The sequence below is a fragment of the Sorex fumeus genome, unplaced genomic scaffold, assembly GCF_029834395.1.
Source record: "Sorex fumeus unplaced genomic scaffold, SorFum_2.1 ptg000081l, whole genome shotgun sequence".
NCBI lineage: Eukaryota > Metazoa > Chordata > Mammalia > Eulipotyphla > Soricidae > Sorex > Sorex fumeus.
In genome coordinates, this window is record NW_026606138.1 from 13,930,074 (window position 1) to 13,957,729 (window position 27,656).

The following is a 27,656-nucleotide window of genomic DNA, read 5'->3' on the forward strand; positions in this document are numbered from 1 at the left end:
CTCCTGCTATAGCTGCTGCCGCTGCCGCTGCCGCCGCCGCCGCTGCTGTCGCTGCTGTCGCCGCTGTCGCCTCCGCCCCAGCCTCCTCCGCTGCCGCGCCCGCTGTGGCCGGGACGCTGGACTCGGGTCTCCGCTGCCGTCCGAGGGGAGCGGGCTCCGCTCGGCGCTGTCTCTCTGCGACCTGGCCGTCAGCCCCACGTCGCCGGCCTGGAGGGGCGAGGAAGACGCGGGGGCCCAGGCTTCCCCGGGGGTGAGTGGCCGCGGCTGGGCTCGGCTTGCGGCGGATATGGGGGGCGAGGCTGCCGGGTCGGGGCGGCCAGGCGGCACTTCCCGGATCCCGCCCTGGGCGCGGCGCCCCCGCCCCCGCGCGCTTCCGTCCGCGCGGACACCCCCGCGCAGGGTGCGGCCCCCAGCGCGGCGGCGCGGAACAAAGGCCGGGGCCGGGCGCGGCGGGGTGCGCAGGGCGCGGCGGGGCGCGCGGGCCTGCCCTGCCCTGCCCTGCCCCGCGGGCGCCCCGGGAAGCCCCCTGTCCCGGGGCTCGAGTCTGCCCCGGAACGCGGCTCCGCAGATGGCGCTGTCCCGCCGCCGGGTGCTTTCCGGGGGTGCCGCGAGCTCGGGTTGGCCGGGCCTCGACGCCAGCTGTAAGGACGGGCTGGACGGCTTGGGTTTTTCTGAGGGCCACACCTGGCCTGACTCAGGGCTTACTCCTGCCTCTGCGCTCTGGAATCGCTGCTGGCGGTGCCACGGGGGAACTAGCTGGGGTGCCGAGGATCGAACTTAGACCGGCCGCTTGCAAGGCAAAAGGCCCTCCCTTTCCCCCTCCCCCCCTCCCCCGCGCTATCGTCGAGCTTCATTTCTCTAATTAGATTTTTGGTTTGGTTTGGTTTGGGGTCGCACCGGCGGTGTTTAGAGGTTACTCCTGGCTCTGCACGCAGGAATCACTCCTGGCGGTGCGTGGGGGTGCCGTATGGGATGCCGGCCGTCGAACCGGGCTGGACCGGGTGCGAGGCAGTCGCCCCACCCGCTGTATTGTATCTCCGGCCCGTCAAATTACTTTTTAGTGGCAATGTTGGACGTGCACCTTACCATCTATTTTAGGAAGTTTTTTTTTTTTTCCCCAACTCCTTAAGTGGTGGTTCTCGGCTTCCGGGAAAATACAGCTGAAGTCAGCCCAGTTTGGTTAACCCGCAGTTGAGTTTCGGCGGGATCTTGGCGACTGCCGGCCCCAGTTCTTGTTCCTTCGCATTTGCTCTGCTGCTAAGCATTGATCTGCATTGATTGCACCTGGCGTGGTGATGCCTGCAAAAGGGTCCCCCACGAGTGCACTTCCCTGTTAGTAGAGGCATCGCAGACCCTCTGGAGCTAGGACTAACCCGTACTCTCTGTCGAGTTGCCAGTGAGAAGTGCTACATTAAGAGGAATACTTGGGGTCCAACCAAGGCCAGCACCAAGTTGCATGTTATTTACAGCATCTGTAAGAAAACGTGGGAAGGAATAGCGGCACCAGAGCGTTGCCTGTTGGAGCTTAGGTGGTGGTTGGGGGGGGGGGGGGGGGGTGTCTGCGCGGTCATAAATGGGAAGTTGCACTGGGATTGGAGCTTCTGTTCTGAATAGAAGCCCGGGCGAGGGGCTATATGGAGTCAGATCTAATAAATGGGAAGTCAAATCTAATAAATGCAGGAGGTAATCCCACCAGTCAGTAAATACCTGCATGCCCCTCACTTTAAGAGAATTGGAGAAGACTGGGAGCAATCTGGTTTGGGTGTTTTTGTTTTTGTTTTCCCTAAATCTCTTTTTAAGAATCACTCTTTTATGTTACAGAATTTAAGCAGTATAGCAAACCACCTCAGTGTTTGTGTGTAGGGATCACCACTCCCAAACATTGAGTGTCCTCCTACCACCCGCCTTCTCCCTGGTGTTATTTCCAGGGCATTTCCATGTGATTTGCCCCAGGTAGCTGGAGGACCCTCTCTCTACCACTTCCACCAGCCAGCAGGTCAAGCCCAGCAGTACCAGCATTCCAGGACCCACCCTGGCAGGGTCCCCCAAGGGGTCCCCAATAACACACATTGTGGAACTAAAGGGAAACCATGGGGTGCCCAGGATCTAACCTGGCTCCCTGGCAGGCAGTCATGAGCTTTAATCCCTGTACTGTTTGCAACTTTGAAAGTTGCTTAATTTCACAGAGAGAAAAATGTGTACTGTTACATTTTTATTTCGGTTTTGTATTAATATTTCTCATAAGTACCTCATTAAATTCTTGGCGGGGGAGATTTTCACCTCACCCAGCTGCATCCAGACCTTACTCCTAACTCTGCTCAGGGATCACTCTTAGCAGTGTTTGGGGACCCTCCAGGGTGCTGGGATCTGAGAGATCTCTCTTTCTTAACCGAATAGTCCCCTGTTCTCTAGGAAGCATTTTTGAGCAAGCATATCGGATCCTCCCACCGCTCTCCAATATTTTGGTGATCTTAGTAAACATGCAGGCTATCCTAAAATATTTTCTGATAGGTAAAAGTGAACAGAAATATTTAGAATGAAACCCTTCATCTGTATAGGGAAGTGAGAGACATACCTAGGTGTTTTTCTCTGCCAGCTGTAATTTAATTCAGCATAGATGGTGGTTACCTTTTTCAGCAGCACTGTGAAAACTATATCACTGCAGAGTTGCCATGTAAAATTACAATCGAGACAGTGTAAAAATATGACCTTAATATTAATCTTGCTTATCTTGATAAGCTGCACTAGGAAATCCCACTCTATCTTGGCTGAATTTACATCTCCCTTCTGTCGTCAGGAGGAAATCACTTATCTACTTGAATTTTAATCTGAATCATTTGAATTTGCCGCTGTCATAAATTTTTATTCTTATGATCCCCACTAGTAGCCAGCAAAAGTCATCAACAGATGACTTTAGGTTATTCTAACAAATAGCATCTTAATGTTATTTGCCCATTCTAATTTACAAAATCTATGAACAGAAAAGTGGGAACCAAGTTCACTTGAGAGTCAGCAATAGTCTCATTTCCGCCAAAGTTCTTGTGCTTATATTGCTCCTTTCTTGTTTGTTTCCTCTTACTGCTGCTACTGATAAAATGCTTCCAAGAACAATACTCTTTCCCTTGTTTTAACTATGTATACTTTGCTCTTAAATTTTGATGAAGTTGTTATGACTGTCTGTCTCCTTCTACGTTCTATTTAGCTAGCTTGATTATAGATTATTCCCATGCTATTATCCATATTTATGTGCTGCAGTATATTAGCATCACATATTTTATTATACCAAGGTAAAATTATGGAGGACTCCCTCTTTTCAGAGGCACTTTTTGATAGATGATAGAGTTGTACAAATGGAAAAGCAGCTAAAGACATGGTGTATCTTCTAAAATTTAACAGGGTATAGATTTTCTTTCATAAACAAAGATACTTTTACCAACAAAATAATTTGCTCACAATAATTTCACCAAAAAAACTTCATGTTGCCTCAAATATTATCACTATACCATTTGAGGATATACCATTTGAGGGCTGGAGCGATAGCACAGCCATAGGGCATTTGCCTTGCATGCAGCTTGTCCGGCCCAGCTGGGTTCGATTCCTCCACCCCTCTCAGAGAGCCCGGCAAGCTACTGAGAGTATCTCGCTCGCATGGCAAAGCCTGTCAAGCTACCCATGACGTATTCAATATGCCAAACACAGTAACAACAAGTCTCACGATGGAGACGTTACTGGGCTCGCTCGAGCAAATCGATGAACATGGGAGGACCGGGACCATGACCATTTGAGGAGTAAAACATAACAAGGAACCTATTTACGTAGTATAGTTAGATATGCTTAAGAGCGTGAGTAGAACAAGAGCTTGCTGTCCTGTGTCAATACCTTGGCTTAAAATTCACTCCATTGGTGTATATGTATGTCTGCTATTTGCTAGATACTCACTAAGTGTTGGCAATGTCGAGGTAACAGCTTGTCATTGTTTTTTTTTGAAACAGTAAATATTTTTCTAAGTGTACGCCAGGAGAGCATTCTAGCACCCAATAAAAATGAAAGGTGAAATCATCAAAAGCTTTTCTGAGGATTGAGTTCAGTGAATTGGAAATCTGGGAGGGGCTGCAGAGGTAGCTCAGAGAGACCCAGCAGCATTCAGTCCTGCACCAGTACCCCCTCCTCCCACATGAGCCGGGTCCCAAGAACTGCGGGGTGGCAAAAAGGTGGGAGTGCTTCCCACCCAAACCTGCCCCTCCAAAAAATCTGGAAGAGACCCATCAGTTTGAAGGTTTTGTGATGAGCATCCTTAATTCTCATTCATGCTTGATTCTGTGGTAATGTCTTAGCTCTCAGGGTTTGTTGGCCATGGTTTGGGGACTTTTTTACTATTTCTGTGTACTTAATTTGCATTAGCTGTGCTACCAAGTGTGTCCTCAAAATTCAGACCTTCTAAGGTTATTTTTCATCTCTCCTTCAGCATAAATGAGAATTCAGAATGTGGAGTGGGGTGAGCCCGATTTGCTTGCGTGCAGGAGGCTCTGATTGGATCCCAAGCACCACTGGGTGTGGCCCCAGAACCAAAACACAAGGAACAATAGGAAAATTCAAACCAGGAAAAGAGCTTCTCAGACCTGGCATAGATTTAGCATATCATGTGAACTCTTAACACTTAAGATAATTCTTGGAGTAACTGTATTGTTGTTCTGGAACATTATGCTTTTTCTATACAGCTTGATGCATCTTTTAGTTGTAAAATGATCCTGCAGATAGGCAACCATAAAACACTGTGTCTTTGTTTTGTTTTGAAGCTCAGTTAGGGTTTGTCAATTCCTTGAAACTGAAAGTGCCAAGATTTTGAAACTAAAAGTGCCAAGGCTGGCACTCTGCTCTAGTCATAGCCAGAATATTTGTTTCATTACTGTCTTGATTGGTAAATGTTTAAAATGTCCATGGCTGACACCATCTATTTTTATTTGATCAGCAGTTATATAAGGTCTCAAAAGTCACGCTATAGTTACTATAAAAAGCATCATCTTAGCTTTTTTTCCTTTTCCACTGTTGTCAGCCATCTTTTGGGTCACCCCCGGTGATGCACAGGGGTTACTCCTGGTTCATACACTCAGGAATTACTTCTGGCGGTGCTCAGGGGACCATATGGAATGCTGGGAGTCGAAGCCTGGTTGGCCGCGTGCAAGGCAAACATCCTGCCCGCTGTGCTATCGCTCCAGCCCCAGTTTTTATACTTTTGTTGATAGTAAAATTTCCTGTAGGTAGCTTAAGAAATATGTTTAACTACTTTTTTTTTTTTTACTTACGTAAGGAAAGTAGATTCTTGGACTTCTCTGAACCCCGTAAAATTATAGTTTTTGTTGCACTCAGTGGATTTTAATGACTTTGTTTTGGGGGCTTGCCCACCTGTGCTCAGGGCTCTGCATCCAGGGGTCACTCTTTGTGGTGGTCAGGGGATCATATGGCATATTGAGGATCAAACCTGTGTCTGTCATGTGGAAGGTTAGCGCACAGCCTGCTGGACTATCTCTCCAGTCTGACCTTAATGATGTTTTAAATATTATATTCAAACCTGTTTCTTATTCTATCAACCGAAACAATCTCTAGACTCCTTCATACTCACACCCTTCCTTGGAAAAACTAAAACTCTTTACTGAGGGCCCAGAGAGATAGCACAGTGGTTAGACTACTTCCCTTGCATGCAGCCAACCCCAGTTCCATTACATACCACCACTTGCAGCCCCTCAGGCACTGCCAGGCTTGATCCTGAACACCACTGGGGACAGTCCAAAATATTACTTAAGTTCGGTGTCTGAAAACTTATGCCGAATTATATGTAAAGTGGCTTAGGAACTCTTCACCCCTGGGATTTCTGACACATGAACATCCATGCTTTCTGTCACGGTCACGGTCCTCCCATTGTTCATCGATTTGCTCGAGCAGGCCCAGTAATGTCTCCATCATGAGACTTGTGGTTACTGTGTTTGGCATATCGCATACGTCATGGGTAGCCGTGTGGGCGAGATACTCTTGGCAGCTTGCCAGGCTCTCCGAGAGGGGCGGAGGAATCGAACTCGGGTCGGACATGTTAGCCACTTGTAAGGCGAACGCCCTACTGCTGTGCTATAGCTGCTAGAAATTTTCTAGCATTAGCCTTTGTCCAGAGGGTGGAACTGGGATCACGTGTAGAAAATATACATATTTGCTTTTGTTCCTTGCCTCTCCCCAAAAATGTTTTATCCAGTGGTACCTAATTAATTTTAGGTTACAATCACAGGCATAGGGCTGGAGCGATAGCAGAGTGGTAGGGCGTTTGCCTTGCACACAGCCAATATGGCCGACCCGAGTTCGATTCCTCCAACCCTCTCGGAGAGCCCGGCAAGCTACCGAGATTATTTCACCTGCACGGCAGAGCCTGGCAAGCTCCCCGTGACGTATTCAATATGTCAAACACAGTAACAAGTCTCACGATGGAGACGTTACTGGGTCCGCTTGAGCAAATAGATGAACAACGGGAGGACCGTGACAATCACAGGCATACCACTGAAAGCAGATATTTTCTTTTCTTTTTTTTTTTTTTTAAATCACAGAGAGATGTAGTTACAAAGCTTTCATGTTTGAGTTTCAGTCATACAATGATCAAACACCCATTCCTCCACCAGTGCACATTTTCCACCACCAATGTCCCCAGTATCCCCCCCTCTTCCCACTCCTCCTCCTACCTCCATGGCAGACAAGTTCTCTCATATTCTCTCTGTTTGAGTGCATTATGGTTGAAAGCATATATTTTCACTGCACAACACCCCAGCTGCAAACAATACTTTTTTGCTGGAATATATATTGTCCTTCCGTTGTTCATCGATTTGCTCGAGCGGGCCCAGTAACGTCTCCATTGGAGACTTTGTTGTTACTGTGTTTGACATATCGAATACATCACGGGTAGCTTGTCAGGCTCTGCCATGGGGGCAAGATACTCTTGGTAGCTTGCCGGGCTCTCCGAGAGGGGCGGAGGAATCGAACTCGGGTCGGTCATGTTGGCTGCGTGTAAGGCAAACGCCCTACCGCTGTGCCTATGGCTCCAGCCCATCAAGAATATATATATATATATATATATATATATACACACACACACATATATATTCACTGCACTCTAACACTGTCATCCAGTTGCTCATGGACTTGGTCCAGCAGGCCCAGTAACGTCTCCATTGTGAGACTTGTTACTGTGTTTCACATATCATATACATCAAGGGTAGCTTGCCAGGCTTTGCTGTGTGGGCAAGATACTCTGGGTAGCTTGCCAGGCACTCTGAGAGGGACGGAGGAATCAAATCTGGCTCAGCTGGGAGTACTGCACACAAGGCAACACCCTACCACTGTGCTATATTCACACCATTTTTCAAGAAGTGTTAAATGGTATTTGTAGCCAAGCAAACATTGCCAGGTCATTAAGCCATTCAGTGGCTTATGTGGGAGAGGTACAAGCTAAAGTTTAAGATTATTGTACCTTAGCAGCTAAAAAGTAAAGTGGAGGGGTGGAAAGGTCATAGAGCAGGTAAGGCACTTGCTTTGCCTACTGCTGACCTGTTTTTGTCTCTAGCACCTACCATTATCCCTGGACCTACTCGGAAGTGACCCTTGAATGCAGAGCCAGGATTAAGACCTGATCATCATTGGGTGTGGCCCCAGTACAACAAAACTAAGTGGAAAGTTTTTCTAACAGTTTTCTCTTTTCACAGGACATTGGCTCTCTGGATTATCAGGAGTTAGTAGTTGATGTTGAGTCCAAGCTGAGGATGGAAGGAGTGGAGCTTAAAGAAGAGTGGCAAGATGAAGATTTTCCAATGTGAGCAGTGTTTTGGGGTTGGACAAGGGCGAACACAAGCAGTATGGGGCTCTGTGCTCTAGGCTAATTCTTAGATCTGTGCCACCCAGGCAACTTGCCTCCCTGTGCTTTGTGGACCTTATGTGGTACTAAGGGTGGGCTGGGTGCAAGTCGAGTGTCTTAATCACTGCACTCTCTTTTTATCCCTTAGCAGTGGTTTAAAATGAATACAATTTTTTTCACTTATTAAATGATTATTGGCTTTCTTGCAGTATTGGAAGGTGCTTATTTGATACCAAAAACCGAAAATTCCTTCCCAACAGTTAGATGAATTCTCTTGTATTTTACTCCCCCATCAAATGTATGTGTAACTTTAAAATCTTCCATTTGAGTCTCAACTTTTTTGCTGTTAAAAATAGTGCTTTTCAAAAGTAGAGAAAGAGTATGGGGAAAATTGTCTGCCGTAGAGGCAGGGGGAGGGTTGGGATGGGAGCACAGGAAATACTGGGGACATTGGTGCTGAAAAATGCACTGGTGGAGGCATGGGTGTTCGATCATTTTATGACTGAAACTCAATCTTGAAAGCTTTGTATCTTTGTATCTGTGTATCTTTGTATCTTGCAGTGATTTAGTGAAAAAAGAAAAAAAATTCTCCAGCAAAATTCTAAAAAACAGGCTCAGGGTAATAATAAGATAAAGGTAAAGGTAAAGGCCCTCCCGTTGATCGTCAATTTGCTCGAGCGGGCCCAGTAACGTCTCCATTGGAGACTTTGTTGTTACTGTGTTTGGCATATCGACTACTCTCGGTAGCTTGCCGGGCTCTCCGAGAGGGGTGGAGGAATCGAACTTGGGTCGGCCATGTTGGCCGCTTGTAAGGCGAACGCCCTACCGCTGTGCTATCGCTCCAGCAATGACTACATAAATGACAATGCAATTTGGAGCAAAGGCTAGTCTCCTTAGAAAAATAATTGTGAATGTTTTTATGGATTTAGTACTACCATGCTATTTTATTTGCAAAAATAAAAGTTTCTTAATAGTCATTTACTCCTCCTAATATATGAAACTTGCTTAAAAAGAAAAACTTGTTTTATCTTATTTCCTTCAAATATGCTGTTAATATTTTAATTTTTCTTCTTTAGATCATTGTCCATTAATAAAGAACTACAGAGACAAAAAAAATAGTGCTTTAATGTATGACTTCAGCTAGAGAGAGAGTTGTTCCTTCCAGAAGGGGGCCTGTTGATCTTTAAGAATTGTTATATACTGTGGTGATGGTGTGAGGGAGAGTGTGTGTTGCTTTGCTTTGTTTTCTAAGGAAAAAACATACAAAATAAGCAGTACTTTTGTAGACCCTTTTCTGAGCATTTGCTTTTTAATTAAGTTGACACCAGATTGTGTAAGAGAAAAGCCAGGTTGCTCTTAAACTCAAAAGGGTCCAGCCAGTTCTGAGCACACAATTAGGTCTCTTTGCATTTGGAATATGGATAACTGGCAGGATATGAAATCAATGCACAGCATGGGATGGCAGTAATGGTAATGGTGGACAGTGTGTGCCTCCCTAGTAGAGCAAATGCCTTGGATGTGTGAGACGTGATTTCTATACCCAGCAAACACCACCACCACCTCCCCACCAAAAAAAAAAAAAAAAAAGAAAAAGGAAAATGTTCAAAGGATCTTATCCTTCTCTACCTTAAACTAAGCAATGTGACAGTTTAGCTTCTTCATTACATTGTGTCAAATATCATATTAAATGTGTGCTTTTGCATTGTTTTTATTTATGATTTTAACATTTCATAAGTGATTTGTATGTAATATATTAACATCTAAAACAATGCTGACAGTCTTAAAAATGGTTTGTATATTATTAAAACTTAAGTACCACCTGCTTTAGGGTTCAAGAGATAAGGAGGTACTTGCCTTGTATGTGACACACCCCAGGCACCACTTTCATCCCCTGAGCACTGCTGGGTGTGGTCCATCCCACCCCCAGAAGAGCACTGCTTTATTTTTTGTCCACATAATTGTCACTGTGAGCTGGCTTTGATCTTTGAACTTAAAAAAAAAGTTATTTTCTAAGATGGAAGGCAGGGGATTGAATCCAGGACCTTACACATGCAAGGCAAGTGTGGTTTGATGGGTGTTTGGTTTTGTGCTTTGTTATTTTCATTCTTAGACCTGCATACAGTGCATGTGCTCTATCCCTTAGAGCCGTCTTTCTGGTCCTAATTTTGGGTTCTAACAAGTTTTTCTGTGTCTTCCAGACCTTTACCAGAAGATGATAGTATTGAAGCAGACATATTAGCTGTAACTGGACCGGAGAGCCAACCTGGTGAGAACCTGGCACTTTCAGTTCCAAGGAAGTGATAGACTTAAACTGTGCTAGTTTTCTTTAGTACAGGGAAGAAGTATTCAGTTTTGGTTCTCTATTGAGCCAAAGGATAAGTTGAATGTTGAGCAAAGCAATTTTTCAGTCTGTGGAAATGTCAGAAATTTAACTTCCAAAACATCCCCTTGTTTTGGACATTTCTATAAGAAAGGGATGAGTTCTAAGAGGACAACATTTTTATTAATAAAAGATGACCGAAAGTCCTGCCTCCTAGTAACAAAAACATACCCTTCCTGGGACGTGTCCTCTTGCTGGTTTCTGAACACAAGGAAAAAAAAGCCAGAATTCATGAAATAGATCTTTGGGATTGTGTTTAAAGTTTACTTCCCTCAAGAACAAAGTGGCTAAAATGCATTTTTATTCAAGTTGAGCATCTTATCATTTTGTTCACCTATCTCAGCTTCACTAGAAGTTAATGGAAATAAAGTAAGAAAGAAACTCACAGCCCCAGACATCAGCTTGACACTGGATCCTGCTGATGGCTCTGTGTTGTCCGATGACCTAGAGGAGAGCGGGGAGATTGACCTGGACGGCCTGGACACCCCGTCCGAGAACAGCAATGAGTTTGAGTGGGAAGGTAAATGAATTTTTTATCTTTTTAAGTCTGACTTTTATTGATGAACGTTTTTATATCTTATATTTTTATAGTAGCGTTCTCATATTTGGAAAATTAGAATGTGAAAAAACTTAAAACTTGATAATAAAACTAGCTAAAATCAACTATTCAGGGATTTTGTTAAAATACGTTATTTCTAAAGTTTGCGTATTTCTAAGATAGGGAATACGTTTCTTCATGGTTACTTTAAAAATATTGCTTGATAATATTGCATACCCTTTTGTTCTTTCAATGTTCCTTTAATTAACTAAGAAAAAAAAGACTTTGAATGTGCTAAAAGTAGTTAAAGGTTTCAGACAGGGGGTTCTGAGGGGTTTTTATTTTTGAAGGTGGATTTTTTTTTTTAGTAGGTTTCCTGATAATAACTATGCTTTGTAAACTGCCAGCTTGTTAATTGTATTCCAAACCTTATATTGCTTATCATTAGGTACTCGGTATTTGTAGGAATCATTAAGTCTTTTGCTTTGCATGCTTTTCTTAGGTCCTTGTTTTCTGCAGTAACTTTTTGTAGTTTTATGTTTACTTATAAAACTTTATTTCATTCTAAACCTGATTTCTATTTCAAAGCAGTGTTTAGTAGTGGGTATCTTATCAGCAATAAAGAGTAAGATCTTTGATAAGCGCTATCTTTTGTTTCTTTTGTTTTACTGGTTCAGTAAGCAGTCCAGTAATACGTAATATTTCATAAAGATACTGAAATAGTTTTCTGCCTGTGTGTTTTGTCTCTTCTTTCTTTAATGCTGCTGTAGTCATTTCCTGGAAGGATATTTTCCGTTAGCAGCTTTGTCTTGGAAACAACTAACATGCAGTAGGTTCCCCCTCCCCCATCACTTGGTAAGGCCTATCATACCAAAATTTTAAATCATTAAAAGAAAAAATCAGCTAAAATGTGGTCTTGAAACGTAAATTACACCTAATCATCGGTGCTTGTGCTTTTGTTCAATGTTAATTTAAAGTAGACTATTGCATGTACTTTTCAGAATATTATAATTAAATTTCAGCTTTATAAAACTGATCAAGTGAAAAAAATAATCATTCACTGGTTAACCACTTTCTATCTGATATTACTGTGATTGGAATAATTCATGTGTTTGACAACAACAAATATTGATTTCCAGATAGTTGCTTTAAGTAAACTGTGCTGGTAACTATCAGTACAGTATTATTATAAACAGGATCTGGAAGGGCACTGTCAGACCAGTGTACTAAGATTCAATGATTGTATAAAATATCTTTTCTGGACTTGTGGGAAGACATACTTCTACTCTGAAGAAGTGCTTTCTAAATTTGGCAATACAAAAAAAGTTAACTGTGATTTCCAAAGTCATCAGTTAGCCTCAGATCAAGAATAAGCCTTTTCTTCAATTATGGAAGAGATATTTTAAATTCCACAAAGGCTGTAATGAAAAATTCTCTGAATAATTAAATTAGATAGTAAGTGGTTAACATGTAATTTGATCTTTATTATATAACAATTTATGATTCAAAAACACTATTTCTTTGACAGATGATCTTCCCAAACCCAAAACTACTGAAGTTATTAGGAAGGGGTCAATTACTGAATATACAGTAGCAGAGGAAAAAGAAGATGGACGACGCTGGCGTATGTTTAGAATTGGAGAACAGGACCACAGGGTTGATATGAAGGCAATAGAGCCCTATAAGAAAGTTATCAGCCATGGAGGTAAGGCTGATAAAGAGTGTGCAAATGTTGGTTTGGCTTTTGGGTGGGACTTTGGGCTTATTCCTGGCTCTCTGCTCAGAGGTCAATTGTGGTAGTGTTCGGGGGAGCACATTTGGTGATGGAGGTTGAACCAGGATCAGCTGTGTGAATGGCAGCTCTCTTACCCCTGTTCTATCTCTCTGTCCCACAGTTAGATTTTGCAATTAATTATTGGCAATCCAGATTCTTAAATTATCCCTGAAGTATGACATAATTTTGAAAACAAAACATTTAACTTGCCTTTTTAGAAATACAGGATTTGAAGTTTAAAAGATTAAAATGAGTATTTAAGAATAGATGCATAAATGATTTCAGAACATATAGGATAATGCTTTGAAAATTATCTCTCTTCCCTATCCCTATCCCTAGGCGCTCAAGAAACTAATACTTAGAAATGTCCTAACAGATTGAGTTGACAAATGCTTTTTAAATTTTCTGTGTACAGCCATTGATTTGATACTCTTGACATATTGCAGTATGATTACCACCATCCTGTAACACTTTTATTTCATCACATAATAGCCTTCTTTTGGTGTAGTGAGGACATTTCAGATCTGTCTTAGCAACTTTCAAGTACTCAATACCATAATTATTTACTGTATTCATCATGCTATAATGTTCAATTTCCAGAACCTGTACTACAACTGAAAGTTTACTCTTTGACTAGCCATTTCCTCTTTCCACCCTTTAACCTGATAATAATCATTCTGTTCTCTTTCTGAGTTGAGCTTTCCTAGAATCTAAATATATGTAATAACGTAGTAGTTATCTTTGACTCGGAGAGCCTGAAGCTACTGAGAGTATCTCGCCTACGGCAGAGCCTGACAAGCTACCCATGGTGTGTTCGATATGCCAAACACAGTAACAAGTCTCACAATGGAGACATTATTGGGCCCACTCGAGCAAATCAATGAACAGCGGGAGGATAGTGACAGTTATCTTTGACTTACTTCACTGAGAGATGCTGTAATCTTATTCTTTTTTTTTAAATAAATGCACAAATAGCCATTTATATCCTTCTATCCTATACCCATAAAAATAGAGAACATCATCATTGCCCAGAAAATTCTCTTAATACTCCATCCCAATGAGTATCCACACTCTAGGGACCACTGGCCCAGTATCTTATCCCAGGATGTTTTTCCTAGTCTCCCATTACTAGAATTAACACAGTTACTCTTTTTGTCTATTTTTTTTTATATTTTTTTGACCCTCATCCATAGTTCATTCCTTTTGTTTACTGAGTGATTTCCATTGTATGTGTAAAGCATGGTTTGCTTTCTTATGCTGCTGTTTTGGTGGGACACAGTCTCCCCACTCTTGTTATCTGTGGGAAGCACCAGACCACACCCAGTGGGGAGGAATGGGCTTTCAGTCCCAGGAATCAAATTTGGGAGCAGCATGTAAGACTTGTTCTTCAGCTGTGACGCATGTCCCTGGGTCCTGTTCTAGGGGAATATAAGTGATTGCCAGTTGGGCTATTATGGTTAAAAATTCTGTGAACATCCTTATACCTTGTTGAGCATGGATATAAGTAAATCAAGTTTTCTTAAAGTGACCCTTAATTTACCCAAATGCTCTGAATAAATTTAGCTATACCAAGCATAGTTCATTTCGCTTTCTTTTTATTTATTTCTTTATTTGCTCAGACCTAACTCCTGGCAGTGTTTGGGGAACCATATCAAACATGAGTAGGCAGTGTGCAAGTAAGTGCCTTACCTGCCGTAGTATCTCTCCAGCCCCATTTCACATTTTTATGGAGCACTACCTTTACATATCTTGTACAGTACTGAAAAAGAAGGCGTTGTCTTTCCCTTAAGAAATTCACACACACACACACACACACACACACACACACACACACACACACACACATATATTGCGGGGGCTAGGAGTGCCACTGGGTGTGGCCCCAAAACCAAAAACTTACTAATCATTGGGGCCAGAACTGTGCCTCAGTGGTAAAGTAACTACCTTACACTTACCTGCAGGAGAACTCCATGGAGGTCTAAGTAGGAGGTACACCCACTCCCAACCACCCACCGTCAACACACCAAAGAAAATGTTTGAAAGTCAAATAGGAAAAGCATCAGAGTATAATTATTATAATTTCTTCCATCTGCCAGACTTCCAAATTTGGAGGTTCTCATAGGCATTGTGTGACAAGTGTCAATGCTAGTGATAGTTATGTACCCTAGTCTGTAGAGCAGGAGTGAAGAACCTTTTTCTCCATCTGGTCATTTATGACACCATTTGTGGGCAGATGGGCTGCAGGCAGCTAGTCACAGCAATCATGTCTTTTCCATCCCAGACCCATGCCAGGCCTCATGATTTCCAGAGGCCAGGCCTTAAACACATCACATGACCTGACTTCCTCCCCCTGCCAGACAGGGCCCACAGTGGTCAAACAGCTGGGTCTTTGTGTCAGGTAGCCAGTTTTCATTTTCCTTGAAACTTGCATTCTCTTAATTACTATTATTATTTCATTTTGGGGGCTACACTCATCAGCGCTTTGGGGCTACTCTTGGCTCTACGCTTGGGGCACCATATGGTACTGGATATTGAACCTTGGTTGGCCACATGCTAAGCAAGTGACTTATGCTGTGATCTTTCTCCTGCCAATCTCCTGACCATTTCTGTAGTCTTCATCTAAGAGCCGACATTTGAATATCTGTACTTATATTATCCTGCCTAATTCAATCTTACTTAATAAAGAAAATGACGATTGTCTGAATCAGGAAGTCCTCAGAGTTGCATTTACTTGAAATGCTTAATTGGAAGCAAGTTTTGAGACCTGCCTATAGTTAAACATAGTATCTTTTTGAATGAACACTTTTTGTTTCTTAGGAGAGAATCATTAGGACCATTTTATCTAGTCATACTCACTTTGCTTTGTAACTGAGAGACTCTGAGAACTTATAAAGATTTTAATATTGAAAATGTTTAAACCTTTCTAGGGTTTAAATCTTTAAAACTTTCTGAGCAATAGTAATGTGAGTAGAAGCAGAACTATTTGACACTTGATACAGCTTTATACTAAGAGGTGAGAGTTGAAAGGTGACATTCGGAGTGTGTGGGAGGTTGCCTCTCCTGGTCTCCTCAGCCCTCCCTGCAGGGCCCTGTATGCTTGCAACCAGCAGCGCTCAGAGATGGGGCTGTCCAGCTTGTGTGTGCAGGGACACGTACCCCTGTGCCATCTCCTGGTCACAGACATACACATTCTAGCCGTTTTCCTTTATTTAGGATTATGTCAGAGTTGCAATCTTGATTTGGCTCATCTTAATCTCTAAACTCTGTAAGCTGTTGTGCAGGGATGAATTAAAGCCTTTCTTCTAATGCACCGCTTCACTGTAAGGTGCATCGAACTGTTCCCTTGCAGTCACTGTAACGCAGTGGGGTCACACTTGTATGCATCTGCCTGTTCAAGGAAGGCTGGCTTTCTTGTTGTGTTTGTTCAAGTGGATTTCTGATTTTAGGATTCTTTCTCCTCGAGTTTTATCCCTCTTTGAGAAGGATTGAAAGATCTCTATGAGACTATATACATCATCATAAATACAAAAATATATACTTTTGAACCATTAATCTTTCAGCTAAACTGATGTTTTCTGAAGTTTTCAGAGTAAAATTATGCTGGTGAGGGACCTGAATGATAATACAGAGGGTAGGGGACTTGCCTTGCACATGGCCCATGTGGGTTCAATTCCTGGCACCCCAGGAATGGTCCTCTGAAAACCTCCAGGAGTAAGCCCTGAACACCACCAGGTGTGACCCCAAAACAAGACAAATCATGTTGGTGATCATCTCCGGTTTTTTTTTCTTTCAGGATATTATGGGGATGGATTAAATGCCATTGTTGTGTTTGCTGTTTGTTTTATGCCTGAAAGTAGTCAACCAAATTATAGATACCTGATGGACAATCTCTTTAAGTAAGTATACCTTCCAAAAAACATTTGGGCCTGAAACTTATTAATAACTTTGTAAATCACAGTGCCTCAATTAGAAAAATAAAAGTAATATGTTTGGACAGACTTATGAGTAAATAAATCATAACAAAACTTTGAATTGGGTAAAAATTATGAGTATCCTAGTTCTGGTTCCTTATTCTTTGGGTAACTTAAGAAACTCAATTTTTAGCTCAACAGAAAAATTGTCATCTTAAGTCTCAACCAGGTACTTCAGATGATCTGTTTCAGCATTTTTTGTTCTTGGAAAAGCCCATATTTGGGTCCATGCCCAGCAGTGCTCAGGGCTTACTCCAGTCTCTGCACTCAGAGATCATTCCTGACAGTGCTAAGGGAACATATGGGATTCTGGGGATTGATGGCTATGTGTGGTGCAAGGCCTTAACAGTTGTACTTCCTGCCTCTGCAAGGGCACCTCAAAAAACAAACAAAAAAGTTTAAAAAAAGAAAAAGGAAGAAAAGTGACATCTCAAAGTCACTTGACTAAATTTCACTTTTTCCTTCTCCACTTTACCAAATATAACAGTTCTATTAATTTTGTTTAATTTCATTTTCAGAGTTCTCACTCTCAAGTTTGTGTATTTTTTAAAAACTTTACTATAGAAAATCTCAAACATACAGATAGAGAAATACATGAATCTTTGTATTAACCAGCTGCATCCACATTATCAGTCTGTGTTTCTCCCAATCCATACTCCTTGAACTATGATTTTTGAAGCAGCAATGTGTAAACATTTAAGTGGAGCCCTAGGTAGGGCTTAATGCTGTTATGTGCATGAGGGATGTGTGTGTGTGTGTGTGTGTGTGTGTTGCATACCACCATCACCCCACTAATGTCATTTGAAGATTTTAATTTTCTTTGTTGGTTGCTCAGTTGTTTTTTGGAAGGAGAATTTGTATGATATGAATAACCCATTTCTCTGGGGTAATTTTAAGACTTTAATTTTTTGCAGGGGTAATTTTAAGACTTTAATTTTTTGCAGGTATGTTATTGGCACTTTGGAGCTGTTAGTAGCAGAAAACTACATGATAGTTTATTTAAATGGTGCAACAACTCGAAGAAAGATGCCCAGTCTGGGGTGGCTCAGGAAATGCTATCAACAAATTGATCGAAGGTATTTGAAAACTAATACCTGCATAATTTTTATAATGGCCTTAGTAAACTTTATTTTCTGTTGCCATTCATCCTGAATAATAGTTAACAGTTTTATAGCAAGTTTCAATTGTCTCCCAGTATTTTTATATGTCATGACGGAAATCAGTTTTGATCTTTTTTTAACAAAGAATGACTTTTAATTCCTCAGAGAAAACCAGAGTTCTTTATTTCACCTTTTTAAAACTACACTGTACATCTTCCTATAATTTCCATTTTTGGAAAGGATATTTAATGCATTTCCTTTTATATTTCCCAACCTGAATTTTAACTATAGTGTTCTCATATTTTGTGTTTTCTGAGGTATTTTACCATGTCTTTTTTTGGAATAAACTCTGGAATTTATATCCTGGGAGTGAGTTAAAGCATTGATACTAAGAAGGAAGGGATTTTGATCCTTCTATTGATTGACTTTGACTTTAGCTAATTCAAACTACTTTAACTCACTCAAGTCTTGAAAAATACAAGCAGTTTATATCTACATAATGTATTGGCCTGTATCCCTGGTACAGCAGGGTTCTGGAAAACCATTGTATGTGTGCTAGGAGACATTTAATAATAGGCTAGGCTGTGAACATAAATGTAGTAAAGTAAAGGAATTTTAGAATGCATTATTGTCTTTTGGAATATCACATCTGAGAGAACTTGTGGATGGGTAGGATTTTTTTCCCCCTTCGGGGTTTTTTTCTGGTATAAATTTATACGTGAGTAATGTCATATTTTTTCCTCTGTCAATAGAATTCATAGAACTGAAATTTTATTTTTTTTCTTAACTAGGTTACGGAAAAACCTGAAATCTCTAATCATTGTACATCCATCTTGGTTTATCAGGACTCTTTTGGCTGTTACAAGACCATTTATTAGGTAATGTACTGAGATTCATTGATTGTATATATAAAAACACCCAACTCCTTGCATGAATTTGGGTCTATTGGGGAGAGTTTTTTTGGTCAGAAATATTGAAGTAATTTTAATTCTCTCCTGCAGCTCAAAATTCAGCCAAAAAATTAGATACGTCTTTAATCTGGCAGAACTAGCAGAACTTGTACCCATGGAATATGTTGGCATACCAGAATGCATAAAACAGTATGTTTCTTTTTTTTTTTTCCTTTAATTGTACTGGATCTTAATATTTTGATATGCAAGAGGTAAATACTTTTAAAAATACTCATTCTTTCTCACTTCATATATTGTTAATATTTTATAAATAAGTATTCTTATTTGAATAACAAAATGGGAAGAAGCCATTTTCCAGTACCTTTAGTCATCTAGCTATGGGAAGAGATAGGAGGTGATCTTACTTCTAGTTGTGATTATTTACATTTTTATGGACTAGCTACCGTACAGTAAGAGATGATTTCCAGATTGGTCAGTACCAAAAAACATTATCCAAACTTGCATATATTGCTTTCCAAATTTGAGTAAGCTTATCATGACATCAAAGAACGATAAATACTAGAAAAGTAACAGTTATCTGTTAGTCTAGGCATAATATTTTCTCATGGCTGAATTTTGTTCTGTTTCCCAAATTTAGTTACTTCCATCTAACTTTTTAAAGGGCATGGTAGAAGGTTAAGTACTTGAGCATCACAGAGCTATAATATAAAAGAGGATTTCTTTGTTAATCTGAGGATTTTGTGTCAAATTACTTACGTTTTGTGTTTTACATAGTGTATTACTTCACTCTTGCATACAAATTTTTATCACTTTAAGTGGCTTATTTTTTTTAGTTTTTGTGCAATTTTTTATAACATGACTATTTACTGAAATAACTCTTCCCTACAAAGGTATGAAGAAGAAAAGTTAAAAAAGAAACAAAAACAAAAAAGGTATATGCACACCTTGACTGGGTTGCATCTAGACTAGTCCGTTTGCACTGCACAGACTAACTCTTGTTTGGTTAGCTTGTAGACAAAGATAACTGCATTTGTAAATATAAATATGCCCTAAACCCCAGGGTAAATCCAAAGTTTTCCTGATGCTGAGTATGGCTTGGATTGACCCTCTTTGTAAAACTTTATGTGATACCAATTGGGAATTAAAGGTCCCACACTTTTTTCTCCTTTTTGGTATAAAAACTAATAATTCAAACCAGAGAAATTGACAGTACTATTTCAAAAATTAGGTATCTCTTTAGAAATCATCTGTTTCATTATATTTGAATTTCTAATGCGTATATTGAAGTATTAGGTAATTGATTAATTGGTTTATTTCCCCGGGGTTAATGATTATATTTGCAATGCACGTATTCTTTGGCTAACCAACATTGATTTCCATGTATGCTTAAATGGCCTGCTAACCAGTCAGATTCTACATGTGACAAACTATCTGTTTGATATACCATTTAATAGTTAAACACTTTTTCATCTTAAAATTAATTGTGGATACTTCTGCTTTGATCATAACAAACTATTATCTGTTAATATCTGTATACCAGGCAGGGATAGTATTTGGATTTAAATTGCTGGTTAATATTTAAAATGCTGATAATTAAGCAAAACTTAATACAGTCATTGAGTCAAGGTGAGAATTTTATATATAATCATTATTTTGATTATTCTGAGGAACCAGCTGTAAGGAACTGAAACTGAAGTGTTTTTTGATTTTAAACATTTTAAAGAGTTGGTGAGGAATAATTCAGTTTACCATGTCATTGAATCCTAGATATCTATTTCTGTACAACACTTAACAGTGTAGCATTTTAGTATAAAAGTATTAACTGATTTTTAGATAGCATTAATTTCTTATTCCTTTCTAGGCATTGTGTTCATTGCTAGATAAGTGTCTAAAGTTAAAAGTATATAATTGTAGAATACTTTAAAACTACTTTATGGATTTCAAAATGAATTGCCTTTATTAATAAAATCTGTTGTATTTACTTACTAGTTAAGTAATTTAGAGGACTGTTTTGTAGCTCAGTGGTAGAACCCATGCCTCGTATTTATAAAACCCTGGGTTTGGTCTCTGGCATCACACATATACAATCAAAAATAGAATTCAGGCATCAAAAAAAATGGATGGGGATGGGAGGATTGGGCCACACCTGGCAGCGCTCAGGGACAATTCCTGACTCTGTGCTCAGGAGTTATCTCTGGCAGTGCTCAGGGGCTATTCCTGGCTCTGTGCTTAGGAGTGAACTTCGAGAGTGCTCAGGGCACCATTTATGGTACCAGGGATTCAACCCAGGGTCAGCAGGATGCAAAGCAATGGCATTAACTCTTGTACTATTTTTCTGGAAATAGGGACTTTTAACTTTGAAATGGACCAGTATTATTTCATCTTGACTACCCCCCCACCACAGCAACCTACCTCAAACTTGATGTTTAAGTAGAACCATTACTGGGTCTATATTCCCAGCACCATATAGTCACCCCACAGCACTCAGGTGGCCTCAGTATCCCCAGCACCACAGGACCTGGGACCTTGCATTGAACTGCTGCCCTGGTTGGCTGAGAATTCCATGGGATCAGCCCCCAATTCTGCTTGCTAAGGGAAAAAAAAAAGAAGAAAGAATCATTACCTGTATCTTTCAGGTGCCACATTGTTTTATTTAGCCTTAGAAAATAAATCCTTGTCAGCTAGAAAATAACGTTTCAGTTCTTTAATAGGCTTATTTTCAAAGCCAAACCAAAACTTAACCAAGATTATGATTTGGGGATCTTACCTGAAATGTACTCTTTAATGGGTACTGATAGTGAAAGCACAAAATTGAGCATTGATATATAGCACTTTCAAATAATCTGGGAGGTTTTTGGTTTAGTTTTTCGGTTGAGTACTCTTTTTAGTTTTTTGTTGTTTTGACCACGCCCTGCAGTGTTCAGGGGTTACTCCTAGCTCTGTGCTCAGGAATTGTTCCTGGCAGTGCTCATGGGGACCATATGGGGTGCCAGGGATCAAACCCCGAACCCGGGTCTGCCATATGCAAGGCAATTGCATCAAAAGCCCCATCAAAAGTTCTAGAAGTCTTAAACAGTTCATTGTAAGTATTGTCAGTTATCAATAGTATGAAAACTATAGTACTTCAACATTTTTTCCCCTTGGTTTTGGGGTCACAGCAGCAGTACTCAAGGGTTAGTCCTACCTCATCCTTAGGAATCAAGGGATCAAGCCTGGTGGGGCTCAAGTGATCATATATGGTGCCGGAGATCCAAACCAGGTAGTGCTCGTGCAAGAAGAGCTCCCTACCTACTGCACCATCTCTCCAGCCCAGTTAAATATACATTAGATGTTGAAAATATTAATGCCATTATAAAAATTATTTTAAATGTTAATTTAGTCAACTCATTAATGCTCATGATCATAATCGTGAGCAGTGATGACTATGGAACATTTTGCAGAACAGTTGTAGTGTCTGTAAATACACGTTTCTGTCACCAAATTTTAAAATAATGGTCAGTCGCCACTGTAATGTTCCAGGTAGTCATATTTGAAGGAGTTGTTTTTTTCTGCTGAAGTTACTGTTCACTTCAATAGAGAACCTACAATGCAATAATCTGATATGCTTATTGTAATTTGAACTTATAATAAAATTTATGAACATTTGTTTATAAAGTACTTAATAGTTTTATAGGAAAAAGGTCATTTCTTGCCTGTGGCATCTTGCCTATAAAAATTATCTTTTCCTGGTTGGGGAAATTTTGGTAACTTTTTTACTATGTCTGCTTCATTGCAAAGCTTTATTTTAACAGAATAATACTTTATGCTAAAAATTGTAATTATTTTTAGAGGGATACTTGTTCATTTGTTGGTGGGTTATCTGTATTGTTTTTCATCATAGAGTCGACCAAGAGCTTAATGGAAAGCAAGATGAACCAAAAAGTGAACAGTAAGTTTGGCGTCTGGCGCAGCGAGCCTGAAGAAAGTGCCGAGGAAGCAGTGCTCTTTTTGCACTTATAATGCGTCTGTTGGCCCTGATTTTATGTAACCTGTCACAAAAATAACTTGACTTTCCTTAATGGACTTTTGTGTAAGGAACTGTTCACTGCTGTATCAGTTGCAAATCTCTTGCAAAACAGTTGCAAATCTCTTAGTTAATTATGTTGTAATCGTTTTATATTTTATATTACTAAATAGCAGAGAACCGTACTTTATATAAAGCTGTTTTTGCATTTGTTTATTGAATTATGCATCTTCTTCAGTAAAATATTTATATGTCTAAGTGGTAAAGGAAAGAGATAATATATATTTTTTATGTTTTTGAGCAATATTTTGTAATTATACCTGCTTGTGAAAGGATATGCAGGTAAATAAGACCATGATTTGTACAGAACATGTTAAAATTTCTGTTTTTGTAAATGGTTAAGAACATTTCCTAAGTAACTTAGAAAACAAAGTTGCTCATGAGATGAGGGACAGTTAAAACTGGTTCTCATGATTGCCCAAAGGTCATGCACAAGACATTTTAAGTAGGTTAGTACAATCCTAAGACTTTCCTCTCATTTTATGTATATTATTGATTCAGATGTGCAAGTACAAGTGCATTGCACACTTTATTAAATTTAAAGATAAGTCAAAAGGCCATTTTTTAGAACTAAAGAATTTTGAGAGTTAGCATTTCTTGTGGATATATGGAACATGTTTCCTTCTGGCCAAAAGTTGTACTTTAAAAAAAAAAAATACTGAGGTTTGCTCACTAATGTGAAGTAATTGTGTGCCCAGGGTATCACTCTCCTGAATTTGAGTGCAGTGTAGTATTCAGAGAATGATGAGTTATTCACTGTCACAACTTTTCTGTAGAAAAACGAGCTGCTTTTGAATTTCAATGTGGGCACTTTACCAAAATACTTCCATATTGGTTATTTAAACTTGATAAGTGTTTAACCTAGTTAGATATAGTGTGTTTTTACGTTTTCTGTTGAATTATTTTCTGTTGAATTACAGTACTAGCAAAGCTAGTACTGTAAATTAAGCTAATTTTTTAACTCTTAGAGCATTATTATATTATGCTATTTTGGGATGGCACATATAAAATAGGCACATAAACTCCATATTTGATTTGGTCAGTGCTTTTACTCTACATTTAATAAAATTGTTCTTAACATCCCTAAACAGAACAAAATTTAAAAAAGCACCATAATATGACAGATTAATCTAATACTGCATCACCCACCTGGGAAGCTCAGTATCCTCTTGAATTAAGAAATATACCTCACTTCTTCTACAGGGCACATGCGATGCGTACCCTAGAGTAGCAGAACTGAAGCCAATCAGAGCTAAGCTTTTTAGATTTGTTTCTGTTCAAAACACGCAGAATCCTTTTACTGTTGCCATGTTTTGTATAAAACTTCTACTACACAAGAGAATTGCCCTTTACTTTTGCCATCCTCTGTCATAAGGTGGCATGCTGCTTTAAAGTCCGGTGGGAGTTCCCAGAGGCTTCCTCATAATGACATGCTCCAAGGCAGCTTCCTGACTTTGACTCAGGTCTTTGCCTTGTGGGCAGATCCTGAACAATCGAGATAGTGAATAAAAGCCAAAAACCATTCTTGCTTGTAAAAGCAAACTAACAATTAACAATTTTAACATACATTCCTTCTGAATTGACCATATAAGGGTTATGGATAAAGGATCTTAATGAATTTAATGTGATTAAAATTTATATATGTTGAGTGTTTTCCTATAGTCCTTACTGACACTCAAAATGAAGCTTTTTAACATGTGGTTTTCCTCCACATAAAAAAAAGGGTGTTCTTCAGTTTAAAAAAAAATACCAGTAGTCATTTTAGTGCTTTATGTTGACTATTGCTTTTGCAAGCATTGTTTCTGTTGATATACACTGTTACAAAAGTGAGTTTTACTAAGACCTTTTAAAAGAGGAAGTTACTCTACTATTAGAACATTAAGTTCAGGAGGAATAGTGATGATACTTGGGGTCTGACTAAGGGAATGTGCTGTGAATCACACAATGTGCCTCTCTTCTACCTTATGGAGTCTGGCACAGCAGCATTCCCTATAGTTATTAAGACTTAAGATCATAACTGGTAGGCTAGAGGAAAAGTATGTATTAACTTTAATTGGATGCTTTTGCCCCTATTTTTTGTTTATATTTGAACTATGAGTGCTGCTTCTGTCAAAAGGTCCATGCATAAAATAATCTAATTGTGTCTCTGGCTTGGTCATATCCTTCAGTAACACCAAGAAAAGATGTTACAGTGACTGCAGTTTAAGCTTAATAATCGTGAACTGGGGTCAGGGAGAATGAATGAAGGAATATGATTGTAAGTAAGGCCTAAAAGACCTTTGGAGAGGAAGATGACAAAAAATAAGGAAGAAAGAAAATTATAGGGGCTAGAAAGTGTACAACAGATAGAGCACTTACCTTGCATGCAGCAAGTCCCACCAGAAGTGATTTCTGAGTGCAGGGCCAAGAGTAACCCCTGAGCATTACCTGGTACAGCCAAAAAGCAAGGGAAAAAAGAAAATTCTAGAGGAGTAAAGAGTTCTTTTGAGTATAAGATGCCATCGAATGACTGTCCGGGACAAGGGGTAGTACTGTATGTGGCATCAGGAAAACTGGCAAGAATGAACAGAGTGTGTCTAAGGAGACAGCAGAGAGGAGCTGCTGCCTGTAGGAGAGCTTCCTGTTCCTGTGATCTCTTGCTACAGAAGCAAATTTGAACAGAGAGGAGAACAGATTAAATTTAGTAGTAGGTCATTTTTCATGCTTAAGGGTTATAAGCATAAATATAATCTTCAAAGTGGAAATCACCTTAGTAACTGCACTGAACACTGAAACATGCGAATGGTAATGAGTGTATATCAGAACTCCTTCGGCTGCAATTCTAGAATTTAAAGAAAGTAATCTCTTTTGGGGATCGATCTTGTAAACTTCTTGGCTATAAGGCATTATAAGTTGGCCATTTTATGAATCTATTCAGGCAGTTTGGAAGTTTCCAATTCAGTACAAAAATAACTCTTGATTTCTTCTATGGATAAAGTCCAGGTTATTGAAGAGACTGGAGCTTCATCATGAGGCCGGGACTCCAGCCTTCCTTTGCTCATGTGAAAAATTACTGACTTTGTTCTATCAGAGACAGGAGAAATCGACAGAAAATAGAGATTGTGACCACTGTTCTATATAAGTATTTAAGAAATGTATCTCAAATCTCAGAAAAGGTGGGCTAGGTGGAGGTGTTAATGTACTTGTAAATTACAACTATTCTATTAGAGAACAGAAGTTACATGGTTTAAGTGCTGGGAGAAGAACACTTAGATTTGCAAGGCTGTGTCTGCTGTTAGTGTGGGGGGAAGGTAATGGGATATTACCCAAACTATTCTAGGGAGCCCCTCTACCCTCCTCCCACCCCAGGATTCAGAATTAATTAAAAGAAGGTCAATGGTAAGTCCCTAATGGAATGTTCCTTTAAAATTATAAATGGTAATTGGAAGAGAATAACACTAAAATTAGAAGAGGGGCCAAAGAGAGAGTACAGTAGGTAAGGCACCTCCTTTGCACACATCCATACCAGCACCCTTATGGTCCCCCTAGCCCACCAGAACTGATCCCTGAGTGCAGAGCCATTTTGGGCCCAAAAGCAGACCAAAAAAATAAAATGAAAATAGAACTTTATTGCAATTATGTATTACAAAATAAAAGCTATAAAATGCTGACAACAGGTAAAGACTAGGTGAAAGTCAAGTATCTAATACTTGTCAATTAATAGGGAATAAATAAACTGGTTGCTTCAAGATAGTCTGATTCAATCATAAGGCATTCCACAAAAGGTTAAGACATTTTCACTTTGAAATTTCTGTGCATTTTCACATTCAATATGACTAAGAAGAAATTTGAAAAATATATTACTCCCATGTTTTTTAGAAGAAAGAAATGTGTTTTTTTAATGGACTTTGAAGTTTTGCACTGCCTTTACTTTATTTACATTATTCTGGCTAATCTCAGTAGTGTTCAGGGCAACTGACTTGCCCAGCTCTTGAGGATGGCTCAGCGTTCTTAGCCAACACAATTCAGAGTTGGTTAGGTAGGAATGCACTTTGACAAACATTTTATCATTTTCTCACCATAAACTTATACTGCCATTTCGATAGTGTTCTGTGGTCTTTTTACTACTATTCAAATGATATTACCTAGCTTAGAGTTGCCATTTTATAGTGTGAGAAAATCAGTTTTGATGACTGTGTGCAAGATGTAGATGACCCTGTAAAAATAGGCTGTTTCTCCATTAACTAAGGAGAGGCAGTATTTTATTTTGACTGTTAGGATTTCAGTTAACTTGTGTCCTGGTTTGTTGCACATATTTTTGCAACATTAATGAACTTAAATAAATTCATTGGAAAGACTGTTTTTGACTTGTTTCATCACATTTTTGTCTTCTATTCTGGCTTTCTTGCACCATGCATTTTTGCATAATTCAGTAACTGGGGCGTTGATCACACTTTTCTTTCATTGTGCTACTAAATTTTTCCCTGTTTATTTTGTAAGACTTTTAAGATAATCATAGACCTACACTGTTTCTCTTTCTGTAGCGTTGCTTCCTGGAGTTGAAGAGCTTAACCCATTTTAATTTTATTCTGACTTTGTATTTCTCTGGAATTATTTCACATGGTGGGGAACTCAGGGATGAAATCGGCTCAGTGAGTGACTGGACAGGAGCGTAAATGAGAGCTGGTTTTGCTTGTGGATCTGCTTTAGCGGGTCCATTGGCAGCACTGCCGTTTGCTGACTCCTTAATCAGAATAGCAAACAGTTGTACACGGTGCTGCCTTTAATCACAATTAGAATCCCGTTTGTGATTTATATACTCAAAATAGATGTAACTTATTGATACTGCAGTATTTCTTTTCCATTAGGCATAATTTTTTAAAAATTCTCCGATATTAAAATACTTCGTAAGTCACAAGCCGGAAAGAAGCACACGGAGTTCAAGGAGCTGTAGCCTTATTTTGAATGGAAAAAAAATAATAATTACCAACCATCAAAAGGTGTCTCGGGGCGCCGGACCTGGCTCCTGGCTGACCTCTGGCTGTGCGGGCAGGA

General features: G+C 39.8%; 1 protein-coding gene across 4 annotated transcripts; it reads left to right on the forward strand.

Annotated features, from left to right (window-relative positions):
• The first annotated feature begins 48 nt into the window (after positions 1 to 48).
• On the forward strand, positions 49 to 26,963 carry BNIP2 (BCL2 interacting protein 2). Of its 4 annotated transcripts, XM_056130736.1 has the most exons (11): positions 49 to 250; positions 7,737 to 7,843; positions 10,084 to 10,151; positions 10,609 to 10,785; positions 12,332 to 12,508; positions 16,371 to 16,473; positions 17,493 to 17,624; positions 18,440 to 18,526; positions 18,650 to 18,748; positions 19,450 to 19,491; positions 22,440 to 26,963. In XM_056130736.1, the coding sequence occupies exons 2-11, from the start codon at positions 7,794 to 7,796 to the stop codon at positions 22,489 to 22,491; spliced, it is 987 nt and encodes a 328-aa protein (XP_055986711.1). In that variant the 5' UTR covers positions 49 to 250; positions 7,737 to 7,793; the 3' UTR covers positions 22,492 to 26,963. The 4 variants fall into 4 exon arrangements, with proteins under 4 accessions (XP_055986711.1, XP_055986709.1, XP_055986708.1 ...); XM_056130734.1 differs by lacking the exon at positions 19,450 to 19,491 and having other exon boundaries at positions 121 to 250; positions 18,650 to 18,810; XM_056130733.1 differs by lacking the exon at positions 19,450 to 19,491 and having other exon boundaries at positions 121 to 250.
• The last annotated feature ends 693 nt before the right edge of the window (positions 26,964 to 27,656 follow it).